Here is a 21,611-nt window from a genome sequence, read left to right as displayed (position 1 = left end):
TATGGTCGGGTTCCTTGTGCTTATAGGCGCCAGACCAACAGTGCTTGGACTTAGGAATCACCGTCATGTGGTTGAGCATGAAGGCTGCAAATGCTAGTTTCCATCCCCGAGTCGGAGTTGTAACCCGAAATTACCCAGAGAGCCAAGAAATAATGAAATACATACTTGCAATGGATAGAGAAACCCCGCCTGTTATGTCATGTCTGTCAGACCAAGATACCAGCCTGAACCGTGAGGACTAACACAGGGCACGTGCAAAGTCACATGGTCTCGCGTTTATTTGCGTCAGTTCTCGTCGCGTCCACCCCCGCGCTCTACTGGGCCCAATGACGCATTACACCTTTCCAGGTCGACAAAGTCATTTATAACTGCACCCGCGAACGGCGAATTGCATTGCAGCACACTTTGCCCGGTTCAGTTGAGGCACACCAAAACGACAGCACTTCCAATGCCACCCCGGAAACGCCGTGCTGCGTCGCCGCCTGCAGAGGCCGAGAAAGCGCCTAGCCGGCGGTCCCGGCGCGTCTCGAGCACGCCCAAGAAGAGCAGTTACTTCGAGGACCGGGACGACGACGACGATGGTTATGAAGGCGATGGCAAGGTTGAAGATGAGAGCGATGTGCCCGAGAGTGAGGTTGATGATGATGAGGAAGAGGACCCGCCTAAGAAGCGTGGACGGGGACGGCCCAAGATTCAAGTCGCGAAACCCAAGGTTCAAAATGTAAAATCCAAGGTCAAGACACCACAAAAGACTGCGAGCGCGAGGGCTGTGAAGAAGCAAAAAGTTGAAGAGTCCGAGGACGGCTACCAAGACGAACAGCTCGACGAAGATGACAAAGGGGAAGAGGATGAGGACGAGGACGAGGACGACTTCGAGGGTGAGAGGGTCACCTTTATTCCGCACGTGAAGCTCCGGCCCCTAGACGGCATGGATTACTCGGACGACACTGTGCACAAGAACACAATCCTTTTCTTGAAGGACCTGAAGGCTCACAACCAGAGGTCGTGGCTCAAAAGTAGACCCCACTCGCATTCACTCTTGGCCCGAAGGAAAATCTAACACCGCCGCAGGCCACGACGCCGAATACAGACGTGCGCTCAAGGACTGGAACTCATTCGTCGAGACCATCTCCCCCAAGATCACCGAGATCGACTTCACAGTTCCCGAGCTGCCAGCCAAGGACCTGGTTTTCCGGATTCATCGTGACATTCGTTTCAGCAAGGACCCGACTCCTTACAAGGTACGCCGTCTCACGTTCCCAGAACCATGCCACTTCAGTAAACACATGTATTAAGACCTTCCATCCAGGCGCACTTCTCTGCCGCATGGTCAAGGACGGGGAAGAAAGGCCCCTACGCCTGCTACTACATCCACCTGCAGCCAGGCTCTTGCTTCGTCGGCGGCGGCTTGTGGTGTCCCGAGGCATCGCATCTGCAAAAGTTGAGGGCGAGCATCGACGAGCGGCCGCAACGTTGGCGTAGGGCGTTGAATGACGAGAGGTTCAAGAGCACTTTTCTGCCCAAGGCAGCCAAGAAAGGGGGCGACGAAGCGGCTTTAAAAGCGTTTGCTGAGACAAACAAGGGCAACGCGCTGAAGACCAAACCGAAGGTAAGTTTCAACGGTAACCTTCCGAGGATGAAGAAGGCTCGTCAAAGGAAGAATGAGCAGTTGGCTAACTTTGTTTCGCAGGGATACTTGGCGGACCATCGCGATATCGAGCTGTTGAAGTTGCGAAACTTCACTATGAGCAAGAAGGTCGATGACCAGATCTTCACCAAGGAAGACGCCCAGGAGAAGGTCTGCGAGATCATCTCAGCCATGCACCCGTTTGTAAGCCGCCAGCTCCCCCTCGTGTGATGTTGGTTGACCAAGGAGCAGATCACCTTCTTGAACAGAATTGTCATGCCCGATCTTGACGACGAGGATGACAGCGAAGACGAAGACGGCCTGGATGATGGTCAAGAGAATGACGATGCCGAAGAAAACGGCAATCCCGAGGAGACCGACGACGAGGAAGAGGGGAAGGGCAAGGACTGGAGTACGCACAAGTTTTGAAACATGATCCGAGATGGCTAACCATCTTCTCATCTGCCGATATTCGGCATACCATCATGTTGGACCTAATGCACAGATTTTGGATATGGCTCTATACGAAATTGACACACCGAGCACCATGTGTGCAGAAGCACACTGGCATGGCAGTCTTGCGTGTGTGAAAGCTTGGTGTTGCGTATTGCGATTGTGGCCTTGTAAGATCCGAAACAACAAGGCCAATATGTCTGGAGCTCGAGGTGCTCCGTCATGGCCCAATGCTGTTGGAGAAACTTGGGCATTGTCTCGCTATGCGTTTTGCGCACGCCGACCCTTCTGGAAGACGTGACCGGCTGCCCCACCTTCTTTCCGAAAGGCTCAGTCAACAGGGAGCCCTCAATTTGGTTCTTGTTTCTGGTTGCTGGTCTGAAGCTTCAAGGCCATCTGGTTTTGAGATCCGTGGACCACACGTGGCAGGTATGCCTGAGGCTGTCCTTCGATGTAGAACGGGTGGTGCGACTCGATTTGACGGTAGACCATGACCGGATCACCATACAAACCTGTTCTGTGCACTAGAGACGGGTTCGTTCGAGCTGGCCGGGGGTTCACTGAGCTCATTGATGAATAAATTAACTTATATTACTTGATCGAGATTGATGTGTCCATTAACATCATGTGCACTGCACGCGGGTGACTAGTCTTTCCGCCGTCGACCAATTGGTCGACCAAAATAAGCCCACTGGCCCATTGAGAGCTTCTCTCTCGAATACTCTTCTTGGTTGACGTTATCGTCGGACCATGCGGGTCGGCGACCGACCGCCTACAACCAAGTGTAGCACTCGTCCGCGACAGGGACCTCGACGCTGTACAGCTCCCGCGACCACCACTGCGTCGCGAACCCGACGACACTGAAGAAGAAGTCGCTCTTGACGGCGAAGCCCTCCTGGCAGCCCGTGTTGTCCTGCCCGATGCCGACGCCGCCGGTGCCGACCCCCTGGCTCGCGGACAGCGTGAAGTCGTTGACCAGCTTGGAGCGCGTGGTGACGCCGGAGCTGAGGTCGATGGCGCCGCCGAGGATCTCGAAGACGAGCTCGACGCCCAGGTCGACGTAGGGGTTGACGCCGATGGCGGCCCGCTCCGAGATGTTGGCGTGCGCGGTCCAGACGGGGTCCCAGCCCGTCGCGGCCGTCGCGGCGGAGTCGACGAGGTCCAGGTGAAGCTTGGCGTCGGGGAAGGTGAGGCCGAGGTCCGTGGTGATGCTCGCCACGGCGTCCGCCTCAAGCTCGACGCCGATGGCGAAGCCCAGCGCGGGGCCGAGCTTGATGATGCCGGGGATGTCCACGAAGCTTGTCGAACGTCAGTTTGGGCCGGGTGGGGATGGAACAGAGCAGAGAGCACATGGGCAAGATGATCAAGGGGGGGAGAAGAAATAAAAAAGACTTACTCGTAACCCAGGTCCTCCGGGTCGTAGGTGAAGTTTCCAGAGTAGGGTGCCTTGACGTCGACGGTCAGGCCGAGGGACGCAGCGAAGTAGGTATCGATGTCGAGCTCGAGCTGCTCGACCTTGGGCGGGATGATGGTGTACTTGAGCTTGCCGGAGAAGGTCATGTTGGAGGTCAGCGAGGCCTCGTCGGCGGTGATGGCGACGTAAGGGTCGTAGGTGAAGAGGGACGTCGCCGCGGGCAGGGCGAGCGTGTTTGTGATGTGCAGGCCGCCCTCGTCCAGCTTGATATCACGCTTGGCAGCGGCGGGGTTCTGGACGGGGACGTTGGAGAAGGAGATCTCCGTCGAGGCTGGGGGCGTGGTCAGTTATTTTGTTCAGAAGATGAACGAGGACGATGAGGGAGAGAAAGAGAGAAGAGAGAAAAACTCACTGGCCGTGTTGGCGACGTCACTCTTGTGGGCGTTGGCAACGACGCGGAGCGAGGCCTCGTCCCAGGTCACGGTGTCGACCAGGAAGAAACCGCGCTCGTTGGCGACGTCGCAGTTGCCGAGGTGGTTCGTGACCATGACGAAGTCGTCGAGGGCGTTCCACTCGCGCGACGTCTGGGCGAAGGCGGCCGCGTCGCTGAAGGTGACGGCGATGCTCGCGTCGGCGCAGGCGACGGCGGCGACGGCGGCGACCTCCTCGAGCACGACCGAGGGGTACTTCATGGCCAGCACGACGCTGACGAGGCTCTCGTCCGCGGCGCCATAGCTGAGCGTGATATCGTTGGACGGCACGAGGTTGGCCGGGTCCTTCTTGTCGCACTCGGGCCGCAGGACGGGGCGGAGGGTGGTGGTTGTGTTCGCGGCGTGGGCGCCGGTGGCGGCGGCGGCAGCCAGGGCGAGGGACAGGAGGCCGAGCATCTTGGCGGCTTGGGGGATGAGAAGAAACGGTCCTACGCTTGCTGAGGGCTGGCGAGCGGAGTCCGAGAGGGACGGGGGAGAGAGGAGGGAGCCGGGCTCATATATCTATCCAGACGGGCTGAGATGGAGGCATGCTGGGCATTCAATGCCACCATACAGCATGCGCACTTGCCTTGGTTTTGGTCCTGGTCCTGGCCTGCGAGAGCGCCCGATTCGTATCACCGTCACAATATCTCTCCGCCGAGACCTGCATGTGTCATGCAGTGTGCCCTTTACGATGGCCTCATGAACCACCTCACGACTTGCCGAAAGAGGAAGAATCTCATCTCATTCCTTGTCACATCCGCACGCGTTACCATCGGTCACCCCCACTTGCTGTCGTTGCGCGAGTCACGAAGGGATCCCAAAAACGGTCACAAGGCTATCTATGCTATCGATTCATCATGCCGTATTGCAACCTCACGGCCTGATTTGGTGTCGCATCGGAGCCGCGGCGGGGGTTCACGTTGACGTTTGTTTGTCGGTCCGTCGTGTCGGCACGGGGAGCTGTGTTTCGGCCGAGCTATTGACGGTGGGAGAAATATACCCGTGCCCCGTGAGGGCCCATCTCATTGGATGGAGCTGGTCCCGGCCAGAGGGTCCAAAGGGGAGGGCAATATTGGCACATGGCACATGTCGCCGAGGGACGATGGGATCGTAGCATCTCCGGCGGGGGCATCGGGCGATAGAGTCCGGAATGGGCGCTCGGCGGGGACCATGAGGTCCGGGCGCTGTTCCCAAAAGGGGATTGCGGCCGAGGCGGGACCAACAGTGGAAGGTCGATGTTGACCGATTGCGAGCTTTCGGAAAAGGGGGACTGGACTCCTGCATCCAGTGAGCAGCCCAACGGCACTCGGTGGCTAGGATTAAGATATCATAAGTGCTCAACTCGACTCGCTTCGTCATTGGGAATCTAAACGGGCGCTTCGTTCGCTACATGACTTGTGTGTTCCAAAACCGCCAACAGAAACAGCCTGTTGGCCACAGAGAACCCCATCCTACATGGCTGGGTATTCCTTCGATAAGAACGTTGGGTAAATGAAACAGGGGGACGCATGTGATGGAACATGCCGGTCATGCAGCATCACCATCTTGGCTCTGTCCTTTCGGTGGCTGGGGTCTCGAGCGCGTTCTTGTCGGCGAACGGGTCATCGTCGTCCTCCTCGTCCGAGTCGGGCTGAACCTGCTGGACAGGAGGTCTGGGGGGCTTCGCCGGCGCAGGTGGCGCGGCGGGAGGAGCGGGAGCGGGTCTCGACCTCGGAACCGGGCGGGGTGGGGGAGGCGGACGAGGCGACGGCGTGTGGCTGATGCTCAGACCAGAAACGTCGGGAGGGGGTGGAGACATGGATTGCTTGCCCTTTTCGGAGACCACTGGAAGGTTGTCAGAACGAGAGAGAGAGAGACGGGATAACTTCATAATGAGAGTCGTACTTCGGTAGATGTGAGCCTGCTCGGCAAGCTCGTCATCAGAATCACTGTCGGCGTCAATGGACCGGTCGAGTTGCTCGAACGTCATGAGGGCGGTGACCAGCTCATCGTTGGCTCTCAGAAGGCTGCCGAGCCACTCCTCCGATTCAACATGGTGGATCTGAGGCAGTTCGTTAGTTGGGTCTCGCAAAGGACGACGATGATGGCGAGCTCACGTAGCGTAAGACTTTCCGCCTGAGCTGCTTGCAACCTTCAAACTGCTCAACAGCTTGCGGGTTCTCCGAGATGCGCTCCCTCTCGCGGTTAATGGTCTGGAGATGGTTGGTCAGGTTGGTGACAGCGATGGAACTCTCGGCAATGGCGCCCTTCATGGCATCCTTCTCCAACTCCAGGTTGAAGGGCTTGCGCTTTCCCTTCTTGTCCTTGTCCTTTTTCTTGCTCTTATCTTTGGACGAGCCAAAGAAAGAGCTCCCGGACCGGGACGAAGACTTGGCGTGGCCAGAGGTGGTGCTGGCGTTGGGAGAATCGCCATATGGCAGATAGGGCGTGCGCTGCGGCTGGGAGGACTCCCCTGCACGGCCCGTGGGCGAGGAAGGCTTGTCCTCCTCTTCCTCGCCAAACGGGTTCTCCGTCTCCCGAACAGCCTTGGACCTCTCCTGGGTGACGGCGACCTTGCGTTTAGGCAGTTCCTGTAAAACGGTGTGTTAGTTACTGCTACCAACTTCGGTAAACGGCTGACCTTACTTGGTGCAGCTTGGCGATGCGCTCCAAACCGGGAGTGCTCTTGTACTGAGACCAGCTGCGGAAGAGTTCGGTACATTTCTTCTTGACATCCGGGTCAGACAGGTCGGATGTTCCGCAAACTCGCAGGCGTTCCAGCAGGGTCTCGTCAGCGAAAGCACGCTGGAAACGAGGGCCGGCGTTCTGGATGAGGCCATCCAAGATGGTCAAAGCTCTGAGCTGGCGGTGAACATTGCCGTACTTGAGCTTCTTGCGGATGGCGCGGGCGGCTTCTCCAGGGCCGGACGCCTGAAGCTTGATGACTTCCACGAGGTCGGGAATGCCGCTCAAGTCATCCTCTTCGTACGTCTCGGCGGTGAGCGTCTCGATGCTCACCGTAACGGCCGAGTACGGCTTCTTCTATGGGCAAGTCAGTACCTTGAGCCGCTCAAGACATGTTGTAGGTTGTTTAGGTGCCCATGATGCCCTGATATATTCGTCATGCGGCATGGACATGAACGTGGCTCCGGACGAATCAAACTTGATCGGTCGGCCCCCGCGCATGCCATGGCTTGCCGAGGGGGCCGAAAGTGGGAACGATGAGGAGTAGAAGTCAGGGCCTACCTGAGAGAACATGATGCCGGAAATCAGACGCTGCGGTTGGTAACTTCAAAGAAAAGAGGCGTCGATGGCAGTGGCGCGGCCCAGCTTGGGTGGCTAAGAGAGGAGGAGTTTAATGAGAGGGGGGTTATCGCTGGCGGGTACCTAGGCAAATGGACAAACGCTGGGCGATGGTCGGAGGTCGTCGATAAGCGCAAAGGATGCGACCCGAGACGAGTAGGTGGTCGGTCGCCGGGAACGTGAGTAGGTAGATCAGGTAGAGCTATGGCAATGAGAATGACAATAGTCGGTCGTCAAGATCGGGCTCCGGGTCGGGCTCGGGAGGGAATGTGCACGAGGTACGAGATGAGTGATGAGGGACGGGACGAGGGCAGGCGACAGGGCGTAGTGGGGTAGGGGGGTGAGGGGCAGCGCGCCCTCCAACTCAGGTTGCTTGTGTTCCGCGGGGTGGTCCGGTACCTACCTACCTCAGTACGTACCCGAAGCTGTCCTATCCAAGCCTGGCGCGCGTACCTATGTGAGGTGAGGGAGAGACCCCGCTGACGTAGTCTCACTCAAAGCCCGTGGAACCGACCCGGGAAACCGACCATGGTCACGAAGCCCGCCAAAAGTGGTTTCGTTTTCGTTTGTCGAAGCAAATCAAAAATATCGCAACTCGGGGTAAAAGAGGAGTAGATGTCCAAACGGCTCTCGAGAGTTTTCATCAAGGTTCAGGGCCCTGAGCCGCACAAGGCTGAGTCAAATTGCCCAACTCTCTCGACATGTCACTTTCCCTCACTCCTCCCACTCCCAGTCAAATCTCAACATCTGACGAAACAAGCTCGCACAAGCGCCTGTGGCACGGGCCCTCCCTTACTCATCGGGCCAACCGGCTTTAACCCTGTGGTGTCTGTCAGTTTCCTCGCCCGGCGCTGTGATCCGGCTTGACCAATCAATCAATTGGGCATAACAGATAGACTGGATTAAATCGGGTGGAAGAGCTGCAATTCGAACCTACAAGGCCGAAGACTATCAAATGGGGAAGCTCTGAAGAGTAACCATGCCATTAGCAGTGACATGCACCAACACAGGATCAGAGTGGGCTCTAGCACACATTGGGGAGGTACTTAAATAACTTATTGCGGTTAGGCCGTCATCCAATCAGATCTCAAATCCCCGATGGCACAATTGGCTAGCGCGTCAGACTGTTAATCTGGAGGTTGGTGGTTCGAGCCCACCTCGGGGAGAGTTAGTGGTTAGATTCCACAATCAATTGAGACATTCATTTTTTGCAGTTATCAGTAATACTCCTTTTTTGATCATTTAACAGCGCCAACCCGATCGCCGGATATCAATATTCGTGCTGCTTACCTCACTTACTACCACCATTAAAAGTTCGTCCAGAACTCTCTCAACCAAGGTCCATAGGGCATTCTCAATATTAACCACCGGCCGCGCTGCCACAGATGCCTACAACGCCTCTCAAATGCTCACTGCTTCGTTTATTTCAAGCACGTCACCTTGCCGACGTATGCAATTTGAGCCCAAAGCCTTCTTATTCTATTGGACTCTCCTACAGTTGGACTCGTTTTGGTTGCGTAGAGAGCCGAAGGTTACTAATGTTGGCGCGGTATGTGTAGATACTGCCGCGCCGGTCGGAGTGGGGCTGCCGCTATGAGGAGCCGGACTCAGATCGGGTGACTGTAGTCCGATACGCCTCCCAGGCCGGGGCACAGTGTCCGGAGAGGGAGGAGCCTCGTCGGAAGTCATGTAGTTAAAGCTCTGACACTGATTCAATCGGACTTCGCTTGCTTCTGTCACTTGTAAGGCTGGCCATATCCAACATTCCCGCTCAATTACAAGGCCCATGCCAACTCAACCCAATACAACCGGTTAACATGGAGTCGACCTACCAATCCCTTGTTCAGCGCATTCTACGCAAGTGGGACCAAAAGAGAAGCTCGGAACCCGGCACAATCACGAGACATCCTCGTCTCATAATCGCACTCGCGGGACCGCCGGGCTGCGGCAAGACAACCATCGCCCGCCATGTGGTCTCCGCCATCAACACATCCCCGGGGCCGCACCCCAAGTCCGTAGTCTTGTCCGCAGACGGCTTTCACCTGCCCCTCGAAGCCCTGCAAGCGCTCCCAAACTCCGCGGAGGCTATCGCCCGGCGCGGCGCGCCGTGGACCTTTGACGGCCAAGGCGTCGTCGACCTCATCCGCCAGCTGCGGGCTGCTGCAGGGCTGCAGCCCGTCCTGGCCCCGACGTTCGACCATCAGCTGAAGGACCCAGTTCCCTGTGGGCTTACCATTGACGCGGATGTGGAGGTCTGCATCGTCGAGGGAAACTATCTGCTCGTGGGCGAGGAGCCGTGGGAACGGATTGCAGCGCTCGTGGACGACCGATGGCTTGTGAGAGTCGAACCGACGCTGGCTCGGGACAGAGTTGCTGCGCGACACGTTGCGACTGGAATCGAAGAGAGTTTGGAGAAGGCATTGTCGCGGGCGGAAAACAACGACATGATCAATGGGGAGTTTGTTGCAAGGCGTAGTGAGGGCAGGTATGATTTGCTGGTTGAGAGCATAGAGCAAAAGCCAAACTAGATTGTCATTCTCTGTCGTGCCATCAATGATCGGGACTTGATTGGCGTGCAGAGTGAGTTGTGATATCCCGGTGTCAGGTCATCGTAATAGAAGTCCCGGGCAGACTCATCCATAACCCCCCTCCAGGGCCGAGGCCATGCAAAAGATTTCGCTCAATCTACTCAGGGAACCGTATCGATATCCTAGTTTCCGTTTTGTTGCCTTGGAGAGTGGTTGAACCCTAACTCGAGCACCCATAGATTCAACATAGTCAAGAGTCTGGTATCCGGTATCAAAGAATGACTTCCTTGTCCACATCATGGCAACAAATCTCTACAACTCAGACATGCCTCTCTTCGTCCACCTTGGGTCTTTGATGTCTTTCGAATTTCAGAAAGCATCGAGTTTGTACTTTTAAGTCGCTTACACGCATCATCAACTACCAACAGAGGAAAAACATGACCAACTCAGAGTACAGTTCTCTCGGGCTGGCCACACAGATAGCAACAGGCTTGTGTTTAGGCAGATAGTCTTGAGGCACACTATTCAACTGCTCGGGGTCCAATAAAATTCGGCTTCTCGATCGCTGTTGAGTTATCATAGACATGATATAATTCAGTGGCCACATTAACGGCTGCTACCCATCTGCGCAGATGCAAATGCAGGCAACTAAATCTTTCAGCTTAAATACCGGTTGAACACAGCCCGAGGCAACTGAAACTATCGATGAGAGCTTCAGACACATCAACGGCGACTTCTCAATGATGTTTCCTACCTCGAATTAAGTCGTAAACTTTGTTATCGGACGAGTATGTTCGGGTGAAATTCCTCTGGGGCGGCGCAAGTAGCGATATAAATGGAACATTATTTGGCAAAAGACTCTTCTCCGTTCCCCTTTTTATTGCCTTTCAATTGTAGACATGGTCAGCTACCGGCCAGGAATATCACTTTGGGGTGCACCAGACAGATGAGTCCAGGCTTCGGTTATGAATTTACCGCATCTTTGGAGGCTTTCCGGTGATTTATAGTGATCAACGTCCGTCCGTCATTCACATCGGTAATCTGCAATTTTCTTGTATAATCGGAGCGTACGGGCCTTACATGGAGCGGTAGTCCCACGTTATGACTGATTAAGGTCGTTAGACGATGTATCATGAACTCCGCGAGGCCAAAATCGACAGGAAAGTGACATCCATCGGTAATATGAATGCTAATTTACGTCGGGAAAAAAAAATCAGTATGCCCATAACCACCTGGTTGATCCTGTCAAGTCAATCCCGATAGATTTAATCATCAAAATGACTTTGTTCTTGTCTCTTGCGATTTTTCAATACCCAGGGCATTGGAAACCAAGCCGAAGGGAGTTTATCAGAAGCTCCCTTTTAAGAGATTTCAACCTCCTTGGCACTGGACTGGCCCAAACCCCCAAGGAGAGTGTCCAGCTTGGCTCCCAAACGTCATGTAAGGCTGTTTCTCATGCGCTCACATGCGGTACTACTGATCGGTGTCTTGCATGTCCTTACTATGAAAGATACATGCGAAGCAATGCTCGTGGTCTTTGTTCATACTCTCATAAAACAGCACGCCGAGCATCATCTACGTACCACTTGATGACAACTCCTTAGGACTCTTTCGAGCTGGTCTGATATTGCAGTGGAAACCAGTTCCAAGAATAGGCTCAGGTGTGACATAGTTGACGAGGCATCTCCATCTACTTACCATCGAAACTCACAAGAACATGGGGCTATCAGGACGAGGCCGTAGTCAGGCGACGTTGACATGGCAGGCTGACAATACCGGTAGCAATCAGTCAGGTGTCCTACTTCCTCTGCCAGATCATCAATTTAGGCCATCATCAGAAAGCAAGGACCCGATTACCATCTCTCACAAGAGACACTTCGGCGTACCCCAGCCAGTTCATCAGGATCACCGACCTCACGGGAGAACAGCCGGGTTACCGCGCAGGATTTGCGGATCCATAGATCAGAGGTGTGGATATATGAGGATGGAGGAGATGCGTCCTGAACTCCTGATTGACCTCTTCACCTCCATTTTGGTCTCCAAGGTCCATCAACATCACCCAGGGATGTCTCTTCTACCCTGAACGTTGGGGGGGGGGGGGGGGGGGGGGGGGGGGGGAAGCACTTGAGTTGGCTGGGTGAAAGGTATCGCTCACATTTTCCAATCAACCATCAACTGCTGACATTCAGCGTGGCGAAGGCGGCATGGAACCCCAGCTTGCAACAGGACAGCAGCATCACGAGGCTGTATCCGAAACTGCGCCGAGAGATTCCCCATCACTACCAACCGCTTCCAGAAAAGATGACCATCAAAGATGCACAGCCCGCGTGTCTCATACTTCGTTCCGATAACCCGTCCCGGGCGGAAACTCTTTCACATTACTTCCATCCACGCTGCGCAGGGCCAACCAAAAACGCAGGCAACCGCCGTTTCCCCAGATTGCCAGCACGGTATATCGTCACCCGACCCCTTACAGCGGATATAACCAGGCTGTACGTCGCCTTTGCGGAAGCTCTGGCTATGTTGCGATGTTGATGGTGTAGTCACCTCAAGCGTTATTGGGTCGCAGGTGCAGACGCGTCCAGCGGTAGATCCTCTCATGTGCTGTACACGCTGTCGATCCACGTGGTCACGGTCGCCAGTCCGCAACTACCATGCCTATTTACCGCGAGCAGGACGTATCATCACTAGGCCAGCACCGTTTTGGTGCGTGGGGAGTTGTGCTGTCCCGGACGGAAAAGACCCCATTCAAGGTACTCGATGTCCAGGACAGAGGAGGATATTTTCCGGTTCACTGTCCGATATTTGCAGCTTGTGTGGCGAAGTGGCATGGCCGGCAAGGCTTTCGCCGCTTTTGAAAGGCGATACAAGCGGGATACGGTAAGAGGTCACTCGACATAAGCCACTGCGCGAGAGGTGTGCACCTCTTTCCATCCATCGCCATCAACGCACAGCATCTCGCCGGTCATGAACCATGGGAGACTCCCCACGCTACTAGCCCTTCTGAAGCGCACCTACACATACCAAGAACCTTCTTGCTGTCTCAATGTGCAGCGGTGAGTGCGGCAGCCTTTATCCGACGCGTTTAGCCTAAAAGACGCGAGCTCCCGATCTGGTAGACTAGTTACCGGTGAAGGCAGTCGACAGGTGAACCCTTGTCGACGTGGCATTCTGGGATTTCTGGGGAAATGAGACACTTTTCTCTTCGGTGATCAGCTCAACATCACGATCCCAGCTTCCTGGAACAAGATGACTGAGGCTGATGCGTCGTCGCGTGGATAGATGGCAAGGCCAGCATGAGCCATAGAGCGGTTGTGGTGATGATTTCTTGAGGCTACGAGGATAACATAGGTCCCTCCAGAAAGAAAATGAAGCATTTGCCGTGGGGGGGGGAAACAAAAAAACAAGACAGCGTCCGTTTGACACTGAGTCTAGGTCATCATTACAAAGTCCGGGGTACGGACTACAATATCCCCCTGATCTTACCCCATGGAACCCTCAGGCCCGTTAGCGAGGCAAGTCAATCAAATATTTGTTCACCAGTAACTCATTGTAATTTTCTAATTGGACATCATAAGAAGAATCTCATCACACTTGTGCTCCCGGGAGGATGCCCTTCCGCTCATCACGGCGGCTGAAGTTGCCTTTTCTTTGATACGTAGGACATGAATACTTAATCAGACTCGTTCCGATGGGCAAAGAGGAGTGGAACAATTTTTTTTTGAATAAAGTCCATGAGACCACGAGCGAGTCCCACCAACACTTGAAGCCGTAGAGGCACTTGGCCCGAAGTCCCGAGCCTGGTATTGCCAAAAGGTGACGGGGGCACACCACCTCTGACCGAGAGTCAACAACCCCTGGCACCTCGAACGGTCACGACACACCTTGTCGACTTCATCAGCGGAAGGATTTCCCAACAAAGTTACATCCCGCTCTCCAATCTTGCCGCGTCAGACCCTACTGGAGGGACCGGACCGAATGACGGCTGGAGGAAGCTGGCACACGGGGATCATCAGTTTCACCCTCCTGGAAGCCATGATCTTCTCTCTCCCAGTTGACCTGGACACCCTCAAATTATCCACTCGTAACTAGCGGGACGGCACAGGCGGGCGTCGGAGTCCAAGACTTCTCGCCGGCCGTGCGGTTCCTTTCTCGCTGAATTATCTTTCCGGTTCCCCTATGCCGTCACAGAGAATCCAAGTTGCGCCCGGTAACACAAACCCGGGGTGCGGAAAGGCCAACTGACCTCCCGAATCCTTCCATCCTGTAGAACGTTGCCCAGGAATAGACAAGATCTGACCCAGTCGTAATGCCTTCTACATTTCCATCCAGTCGTGCCACCCGTCAACCCCCTCCCCTTTCGTCCCACCCCTCCCTCCCTCTTTCTCCCCCACGAGACTTGCATGCTGATTCACGGGGGGGAGCAGCCCCCCCCGCGGGGCCATCAGGGGGGTAGGCCGAGGATTGCATTACCATCCCGCGTCTGGAACCAAGCTCTGCGCGCGGGTGTGAAGCACAAATCACCACACCGCAACACCGCGAGCCCTGCTGGACGACACCGCTCGAGGCGGATCCCCTCCGTGACACGGCGTCCTCGCTCGGGTCGGGTTGCGGCCTCCACTGCCCACTCGATGCGCCGGGCCGTGCGATCGCTATTCAGCTCGCGACACTGGCCTGCGCCGTTGCACTTGAGGACGTCAGCCTCGTATTTTCCTTCTCCCCTGAATTTGCCGCCCTTGTGGGCGTTTCTGCTTTGAGGTTTGTATAGAAATCCATAGTTCCTGAAAGCACGAACGTGGCTTATGTCTTACTCCCCGTATGCTCCATGGGTTCTCGTGGGGAAGAATTAACTGGCGATGGAAGGACGACGCGAAGGATGACGTGAGAAGTGGTTTCTGGAACGACGTACGAAGCAGGAAACTTGGACTCCTTACACAAACTTTGCCGCATGACATTCAGGTTTCATCTTGCGCGCCCTGAGATGAATCTTGGATTCAGTTTCTCTCGAGACTTGAAATGGGCAGTGCCTTATACCGACGAATACTTAGGTCGACCAAGATGCCTCGTCGTGAAACCCAGCCCCGAGTTCGTGTCTGTCACGGATCGGTTCCTTGTATCCTGTATTGCCGCTCGAGGCTGACAATTGCCTCGTACCTGAATCTCGTGTTGAGTATTGCGCCTCTTGCTGGGTTGGGAGTATGAAATCTGTCAGGACTGCTCGTACTGTGAACCCTTTGCAGGAACACAAGGACGGCGGGTTTTTCTGAAGCCGAACGGCTAGGTGCATCTGCTATCCAGGGCCAGGTTCCAAACCCTGTGCCCGTGGGTTCAATGGTATATCGCCTCGGTACAGAAGTCGAAGGCAGTATACCTGGTGTCAAAATTGTTGCATCTGACCGAAGTGAAAGGTGCTTTAGTTATACGCCCTACATCACAATCCCAGCTTTCATTCGGTGGCAACTGGCCAACTGTTTTACGTGTGGATCACTGGATCGCCATACCAACAACGTTGGCCAACAGCCACACAGCCCTGTGTCACTACAATCGTGAGGTGTAAATTATCGAAGTATCAGGGGAAATATCGAGTTGTGAGCATCGTCGTCTGATGAGGGCACCACCAGCCGACCAAAGCCATTGGGGAGCCTTAAGAAGGTAGATGGCGTGGCAGGTGCTCCGAGACACGTTTCTAGTATTTGAATAAGTACAAAAACAAATGGACTGTTTCCCCTTAAGGAATTGAAAAGTTGTAATCCGGCTTGCCAAAAATATATACTGCTGTCTGTTAGACATACACAGGGAGAGGGTGATGGCGGGAAAACGCCGCATCTTCGAGCATGGCACTACGACTTTGGGTTACCATTGGCTTAATGAGGAGAAATCATTACATCAACTGATTTAGTTGATACTTGAACGCCTTAGACGATCGGCGAGAGCTACGTCGGTGGTTCATATGCTTGCTGCCAATGTGCTGTCAACAATCTGCCTCGTCCGGATGAAGGGGTAAGACAGACTGAGAGCAATCACACTCACTCGGGTCCCTCCTTGTAAGTAGAACCATGGTGATGAGGTCGTTTTTGGCGTCGTAATTGTATTTGTGAACGCCTCCCGCACGTCGTACGCTCGAATCCTGGCCGCTCCACGATCTTACCATCGACGGGATCAACATGCGCCGCAGGCATGCTTTCTACGCTCATCGACGTTGCAAAAAAGATCGTTCACAGACTCACCGAAGGCAATCCCATCAGCCAACGTCTGACCACCATCGGCCTCGCTATCTAGGACCAAGTGTTCATTGTCTCGCGTGTTCAATGATACGCCCCTCCTCCTCCTCGAGCAAGAACACACCACGCCACATCTCATGATTTCTAGCATCTCGGCCCCCAATCTACCGTTGTCAGCAAGATTCATGCCGCTCGTGGTCTTCGCAGAAGACTTTTATCAGAAAGCATATGAGAGCCGACGGAGCCGAGGGCTAGTGCAACCCATGGCCTTCCATGTGAACAACGTGAGAAAAAGAGAGAGAAAGAGAATGCGCGACGCCCGAATGCCGCCCTGCTGATCGATGTCGTCTGCCCAATACCACTTTTCTCAAACGGTTCATTTTCACGCCGATATGCCCTCGTTGTGTGCCTCACGATTGAGGTGATGCCAGTCACGCTGTCTAATGGAAGTAGAATAAAACAAAGACCTCATTCGATTGCCGCGCCAAACAGCACACTCACCTGACACCCCAAGGATCGAGGTACCTTGGAGCTCAGCCGCGGCGCCAACTCGCCAACACATCAATCACACCCGACCTCCCGAAGGGGGGGCCAAACGTGACGCTGTGCTGACGGTCATCCCTCATCTCACCCACGGCCGCGGCCCGTCCCCAGCTTTGCACCAGCCCAATCTCGCCCGTAAGCCCGTGATTGCCGCCAACTACGCCGACCGTGGGGGGAGGGGGATGATGATTCAGGATGCGTGGGGAGATGATGACTGTTCTCGAGGCGTGCCATCGTAGACCTCCTGCATGAAATGTAGCTAGGCACGCGAGCTTTCGCAAATGCAAGCGGGACCAGAGCTTCTCCGTGGGAGACCCTGAGCTAGACCGCGAAGCGATGCCGGTAGATTCTAACCGCGACTCGTGATGATGCCCTCACGTCCACGTTAAAGCCCCGGGCGGCGACGGCGGCATTTCACATGCCGCGCGGCGGGTGCAGTTCCTGCAGTAGGACGATGCCTCGGAGGGGACGGTCTCAAACCCTTCACCGCATCTCCGGGCCCCTGACTCTTTCTATCTCTCTCTCATCCGCCGCAGTAAACGACATTGACGCGAAGAAGTCGCTGAGTACGTGCGCATGACTTTCCTCCTCCGCCGCCTCTGGAGCTGTCTCTCCAACGGAGCAAGCGACCTCACACCGCATTGAGCGCAATAGAGTCAAACCAGCCGCCAATGAGGAGAACCATCATAATACAATCGTTTTAGTGAGAACGCACCCCCCCCCCCCCCCCCCCCCCCCCCCCTCTCTCTCTTTCTCCTCCCGTCCTGGGGTAGTCGCATTCGCCGACAACCGTTGAAGCGAACAGGCGTGTGGCGTGGCAGCGGCGCTAGATGCCGAAAGCAGGCACATCTGACCTGGTCTGTGGTGTGAGAGTTTGGCGAGCGGCGCATCTCTTCTTTGATCCTTTCCTCCTATGCCCTCCTCATTTCGAACGGGGAAACTCGTCCCTTGATCTTCCCGGTGGCGCAGGTCAGCAGCGCCGGAACGACGATACGGACGGACGGGGCATCCGGGGGGACAAGACCTCGCCGAGGTTGCATCTGCTCCTTTCGCAACGTTCCCGAAACATCATTTGTCCCCTCCCCTCAATCGGTTGCGCGTGATGAACACCTGACACTGGATACTTGAGGGTTTCACGAGAAGAAACGGACTGAGAACGATCCATCCATATGCCTCCAAACAGAACATAGACGGAGCTGGAATCCAATACCGTCTCTGCCACGACATAAGGTGCAACCACATCCAGTCAGCGACTGTGAGAAGTACTCATTCCTTGGTCTATCTGTGCGTCACTGGGAGCGAGAAAGCACGATGCTTATTTGGGGATGGGACGTAGAGCAGTCCAGCCACTTGTGTGAGGGCCAACGACGAAAGGATCAAGTCATGGATACTGCGATGCGATGCTGAAGCCTGGAGCTGCAGCACAAAGACTGATGACCAGGAGGCTCAGCCAGAGTATGTGCAATGGCGGTAGAGGCAGACCTATCTATACATGTTGGCTGACTCCCATTTTCAATGTCACCCACCCGCATCCCAATTGTGATGCCGGTAGGCGAGAGATTTACACATATGGGAGAATGGTGTGATCATCGAATTTTCCAAGGCTGGCAAGATGACAATTTGCCAGAACGAGACACAAGAAGCTGACTGAGCCGCTGCTGTTCGTTGTCTTTTTTTCTTTTCTGATCAGAGGACGACAAGATGCGGAAAAAGAAAAGAAAGGAAAACTTATAGGGTTGCAAGCGTCGACCCTAGGTTACAATACAGGCAAGTCTCTTTTCCGTCCGCAAACGGATTCGTTCCCGTCGGCCTGAGGAGTCATGAGAACAAACGACAGGACGAAGCCTGCAACTAGCCTCCGAGACGGGGAAATAGAGATGTCTTTGAACATGATCACCACCCTGACACAAAGTACACCAAAGTAAACAACCATAATAATAACAAATTAAAGTTTTATTTTTATTTTAAAATTCTCTGAATTGTTCATTTTTCAAGACATTTCTTAGGAACATGATTGACGGCGGCGTCTTTCGTCCGGGTTCCGTTTTGATACACACCACAGCCGCCCCCAGTCCAAGTCAGGGATCACGGCCCCAGGCTCACCGCGGTTTACAAAGTCACCTAGTGCTGCCTGCCATTGACGAGTGACATGGGCCAAGTGGTCGTCATATGCCCCAGTCGCCTCGCCGCTGGAACTTGGCCGAGGGAAGGACAAGGACAGCACGAAGAGAGAGAAAGAAAAGAGAAGGCGAGTTGCCGGGCAAAAGCCGACCCGACGAGGCCGCCTCAATCCCATCTCCTCCATGGTTCCCAGTATGCCAATCCAGGCGAGATTCCGGGGAAACTTCGTGGATGCTCCACGTTCTCGTGGCTCCCACTCCCAGTCCCCCCGCTCTAGGCTGACCAGCACGGCATTTCGCAAGCTTCCCAGTTTGCCAGAATGCGGAGAGATGGGCTTGGCGAAGGGGGGAAGGAGAGGGTGTGGCGGTGGACCTCGTCGGTATTCTGTCCGCCGTGTTAGTTCGGAACTCGGGTTGAATTCGTCATTCTACAAGACGCGGCCGGAACGATTTTGGGGGGAGGTGGGTTGCATGAGAAACAAGGTGAAAACGTTCATCCGGGGGCGACTGGTCGGGTGGACGAATGGATGACCATGAGCGTAACGTCCAGCAAGATCGGATGAGAAGAAGAACCGGAGGCGGTGGATGGGAAGACCCTGAATCGTGTCCTCGAGGTGTGTGTGTGTGTGTGTGTGTGTGTGGGCGAGTGTACACTGATTTTCCGCTTCGTCAGGTACACACTAGTAACCAAAATCTCCCATTACGGAAATATAGTGTAATAAATAGTACGTTAGGACTAGGAGCGGAAGAAAAAGTTGGTCGTTCTGGGATGGCCGTGGTTGAGTGAAGATCCAGGGTCTACAGCTTGGATGCCAACCATCCTCTGCGACGGTTCCAGTTTCTTGGTTCGGAAATGAGCTGTCAGACAGTGGTTGTGTATGTAGCACCAGAAACGGAACGCAAAAAATTATATGCAACAGAATCATGTCATGGCATGTTAGTCGGAGAAATGGGGAGAGGGGCTTAAGCTCCTTGACCAAGGCCACGATGCGAATGCGACCTCATGCGTTGCGGAGGAGGTTCCGGAGTGCCAGCCATGGTCTCGTCTCGAGCAAAATGAGGTTCGGCTCTCTGGCCCTGCATGTCACGATGTAGCTTGTGGACGGACTGTGGACGGATTGTGGACTGTAGACTGTTGACTGATGGTGGATTCCCTGCCCCTTTGAATCGAATTTCTTGCATCGTGACCTTTTCTTTTTGCCGAGAAATTCTCCCTCGACGCTTCGGCCTGACAGCCTTGACAGGCCAGCGTGTACGAAGTGCCATTGTGACCAAAGTCCCGGCGTTGTGGATAGACTAAAGTAGAGTGAAGATGCAGTGTACTCTCTCTGTAAGGATAGACGCGATGGTACTCGGTGCAACTGCGGTGTTGATGGTTTACGGAGCGGGCCCCGACCCGCGACAAGAGAGAAAAGACAAGGGTTCTCCTCCTTCTCCAAGTCCGAACCAGGTCTGCTGTCTTGAAGGGCAAGTCGGGGAGCCCACTTTCAGGACAGAAGAGAGGAGGAAAAAGACCGTCAAAGCCCGTTGTCTCCCCTCTCTCTCTTTTGGTCCCTCTTGCATCGACACCACAGACTCCGTATGGGCGGCCACTGTGATATTCCCATGTCACGAGTGTTTCCAAGCGCGCAGCAAAAGAGGAGAACCACCCCAAACGTGAAGAAACCAGGGGTGGTTTGCGTAATAAACACCCTCTCAAAGGCTGGAAGAACTTCGGTCTGCAGGGACCTGTCATCCCCCATCCCCGCTGCCGGGGGGGCGTGAGGTCAGGCTTGCCCCCATCACTGGTTCTTCTCGTGATGACCAGGTTCCACATTATTCGGGTCTGCTCGGGCAATGCTCCCCCCTCTCTAGGCTTCTGGGCCTCTGGGCCCTCTTAGGCTTCAAGAGCTCTCCATCATCGTTGGGCTGCCACGAGGGGGACCGAGAGGGACAGAGAGGTGGAGGAGGTAAGGCCAAGCGTACTGTAATACCCCCTCTCAGCACACTCCGCTTTTTCTTTGTGCGGGACGAAGTTGGGGAGTTGTGAAAGAGCTCTACTTAGCACTTTAGCACGTTCGAAAGGGCCAAGCCAGCGCGTGCTGCGTTGCCGCCCCATCTCTCCCCAGCGTCCGTGGCATAGGAGCATGATCGTGAGGATTGGGTCAAGGCTGAGCCGATCCAGTCACTTGTGGGGGGGGTTTGTTCCGTGTTGGACATGTCTTGAAGTCATGGTTAGCTACATAGGAGAAGGGTCCGTATGTAGGCTCTAGAACTACCCAAATAGCTCTTGGATACCTGGCTGTTGTTGTTGTTGTTGTTGTTGTTGTTGTTGTTGTTGTTGTTGTTGTTGTTGTTGTTGTTGTTGTTGTTGTTGTTGTTGAAGGGGACACCATGGCGAACGACAACAAGACACTGTCCAGACCACTCCGATATAGCGGTGCGAAGATATCGCCAAATGGTTCTGCCAGACTGCGAGGGGCTGCTGGAGACCCTTCCTGCAGAACCGAGAGGATAGATCCCTTAAGGTCACAGTCGAACAGTCAGTCGACGAGACCCAAACACCCAAACACCGGGGCCATGTGGCGAGGCGGATTACCCGCCGAGTTTAGCCATCGGCGCCGACTGGTGGAGGATCCTTATTGCCGCGTGACGAGCAACAGGGCTGCAGAATGTCACGCTGCTTTCTCCCCCCCAGAGGCGCGCGCCCGGCCGGCGCCAAATGGACCGAACACCGCACACGACATAGGTGCAGCTCGGTTCCGTAGGATATTCTCCACGTGAGGGTTGTCGTAAGATGCAAAGAGATGCCCCAAGAGACGAGGCATCGCTCCAGGCCCAAAGATCTTACAGGATGGGACTGGATGGCTAGCCCTCGCCCTTTGGGCGATCTCCGACGAGGGACCATCGCTGATCATGCGCCTTGCGCATCGAGCCCTTCCCCCCCCGGACGTGAGCGCTGGCTGTTCAG

The 21,611-nt window shown here is 55.0% G+C and overlaps 8 protein-coding genes across 8 annotated transcripts; 3 read left to right on the top strand and 5 right to left on the bottom strand.

Annotated features, from left to right (window-relative positions):
• The first annotated feature begins 327 nt into the window (after positions 1-327).
• CDEST_11119 (Putative hypothetical protein CHP02453) lies at positions 328-2,291 on the top strand. Its single transcript, XM_062927275.1, has 5 exons — positions 328-1,016; positions 1,072-1,241; positions 1,310-1,609; positions 1,691-1,831; positions 1,880-2,291. Exons 1-5 carry the CDS (start codon positions 449-451, stop codon positions 2,054-2,056), a joined length of 1,356 nt encoding a protein of 451 aa, XP_062783326.1. The 5' UTR covers positions 328-448; the 3' UTR covers positions 2,057-2,291.
• A 1-nt stretch (position 2,292) lies between these two features.
• Positions 2,293-2,627, top strand: CDEST_11118 (uncharacterized protein). Its single transcript, XM_062927274.1, has one exon. The coding sequence runs from the start codon at positions 2,311-2,313 to the stop codon at positions 2,572-2,574; it is 264 nt and encodes an 87-aa protein (XP_062783325.1). The 5' UTR covers positions 2,293-2,310; the 3' UTR covers positions 2,575-2,627.
• A 33-nt stretch (positions 2,628-2,660) lies between these two features.
• Positions 2,661-4,428, bottom strand: CDEST_11117 (uncharacterized protein). Its single transcript, XM_062927273.1, has 3 exons — positions 3,907-4,428; positions 3,477-3,825; positions 2,661-3,378 (listed from the first exon to the last, which is right to left on the bottom strand). The coding sequence occupies exons 1-3, from the start codon at positions 4,379-4,381 to the stop codon at positions 2,853-2,855; spliced, it is 1,350 nt and encodes a 449-aa protein (XP_062783324.1). The 5' UTR covers positions 4,382-4,428; the 3' UTR covers positions 2,661-2,852.
• Positions 4,429-5,067: 639 nt separating this feature from the next.
• Positions 5,068-7,518, bottom strand: CDEST_11116 (Putative LAS seventeen-binding protein). Its single transcript, XM_062927272.1, has 5 exons — positions 7,193-7,518; positions 6,593-6,988; positions 6,064-6,537; positions 5,852-6,008; positions 5,068-5,791 (listed from the first exon to the last, which is right to left on the bottom strand). Exons 1-5 carry the CDS (start codon positions 7,202-7,204, stop codon positions 5,505-5,507), a joined length of 1,326 nt encoding a protein of 441 aa, XP_062783323.1. The 5' UTR covers positions 7,205-7,518; the 3' UTR covers positions 5,068-5,504.
• A 1,484-nt stretch (positions 7,519-9,002) lies between these two features.
• Positions 9,003-9,864, top strand: CDEST_11115 (Putative phosphoribulokinase/uridine kinase, P-loop containing nucleoside triphosphate hydrolase). The gene has a single exon (XM_062927271.1). It carries the CDS (start codon positions 9,067-9,069, stop codon positions 9,775-9,777), a length of 711 nt encoding a protein of 236 aa, XP_062783322.1. The 5' UTR covers positions 9,003-9,066; the 3' UTR covers positions 9,778-9,864.
• A 4,751-nt stretch (positions 9,865-14,615) lies between these two features.
• CDEST_11114 (uncharacterized protein) lies at positions 14,616-15,237 on the bottom strand. Its single transcript, XM_062927270.1, has one exon. It carries the CDS (start codon positions 15,062-15,064, stop codon positions 14,822-14,824), a length of 243 nt encoding a protein of 80 aa, XP_062783321.1. The 5' UTR covers positions 15,065-15,237; the 3' UTR covers positions 14,616-14,821.
• A 37-nt stretch (positions 15,238-15,274) lies between these two features.
• CDEST_11113 (uncharacterized protein) lies at positions 15,275-15,634 on the bottom strand. The gene has a single exon (XM_062927269.1). It carries the CDS (start codon positions 15,601-15,603, stop codon positions 15,316-15,318), a length of 288 nt encoding a protein of 95 aa, XP_062783320.1. The 5' UTR covers positions 15,604-15,634; the 3' UTR covers positions 15,275-15,315.
• Position 15,635: 1 nt separating this feature from the next.
• CDEST_11112 (uncharacterized protein) lies at positions 15,636-15,943 on the bottom strand (the record flags this gene model as incomplete). The annotated part of the gene is made up of 1 exon (XM_062927268.1): positions 15,636-15,943. One exon carries the CDS (start codon positions 15,941-15,943, stop codon positions 15,749-15,751), a length of 195 nt encoding a protein of 64 aa, XP_062783319.1. The 3' UTR covers positions 15,636-15,748.
• Positions 15,944-21,611: the final 5,668 nt, after the last annotated feature.

Source organism: Colletotrichum destructivum, chromosome 7, assembly GCF_034447905.1.
Source record: "Colletotrichum destructivum chromosome 7, complete sequence".
NCBI lineage: Eukaryota > Fungi > Ascomycota > Sordariomycetes > Glomerellales > Glomerellaceae > Colletotrichum > Colletotrichum destructivum.
The sequence above is the reverse complement of the archived record's forward strand: the minus strand, read 5'-3'. Positions and strand labels throughout refer to the sequence as shown.

What these genes read in the sequence shown, in the direction of transcription:
- CDEST_11115 (XM_062927271.1), top strand. Translation starts at nt 9,067, where the DNA reads ATGGAGTCGACCTACCAATCCCTTGTTCAGCGCATTCTACGCAAGTGG.
- CDEST_11119 (XM_062927275.1), top strand. Translation starts at nt 449, where the DNA reads ATGCCACCCCGGAAACGCCGTGCTGCGTCGCCGCCTGCAGAGGCCGAG. An exon ending in CGCTGAAGACCAAACCGAAG is followed by an intron (nt 1,610 to 1,690) that starts GTAAGTTTCAAC and finishes TTTGTTTCGCAG; the next exon opens with GGATACTTGGCGGACCATCG. An exon ending in TCTCAGCCATGCACCCGTTT is followed by an intron (nt 1,832 to 1,879) that starts GTAAGCCGCCAG and finishes ACCAAGGAGCAG; the next exon opens with ATCACCTTCTTGAACAGAAT.
- CDEST_11116 (XM_062927272.1), bottom strand. An exon ending in GGCGGAAAGTCTTACGCTAC is followed by an intron (nt 6,009 to 6,063) that starts GTGAGCTCGCCA and finishes GAACTGCCTCAG; the next exon opens with ATCCACCATGTTGAATCGGA. An exon ending in GCAGGCTCACATCTACCGAA is followed by an intron (nt 5,792 to 5,851) that starts GTACGACTCTCA and finishes ACAACCTTCCAG; the next exon opens with TGGTCTCCGAAAAGGGCAAG.
- CDEST_11117 (XM_062927273.1), bottom strand. Translation starts at nt 4,381, where the DNA reads ATGCTCGGCCTCCTGTCCCTCGCCCTGGCTGCCGCCGCCGCCACCGGC. An exon ending in TGACGTCGCCAACACGGCCA is followed by an intron (nt 3,826 to 3,906) that starts GTGAGTTTTTCT and finishes CCACGCCCCCAG; the next exon opens with CCTCGACGGAGATCTCCTTC. An exon ending in CCGGAGGACCTGGGTTACGA is followed by an intron (nt 3,379 to 3,476) that starts GTAAGTCTTTTT and finishes ACGTTCGACAAG; the next exon opens with CTTCGTGGACATCCCCGGCA.
- CDEST_11114 (XM_062927270.1), bottom strand. Translation starts at nt 15,064, where the DNA reads ATGCACCTAGCCGTTCGGCTTCAGAAAAACCCGCCGTCCTTGTGTTCC.
- CDEST_11113 (XM_062927269.1), bottom strand. Translation starts at nt 15,603, where the DNA reads ATGCGGCGTTTTCCCGCCATCACCCTCTCCCTGTGTATGTCTAACAGA.
- CDEST_11118 (XM_062927274.1), top strand. Translation starts at nt 2,311, where the DNA reads ATGCTGTTGGAGAAACTTGGGCATTGTCTCGCTATGCGTTTTGCGCAC.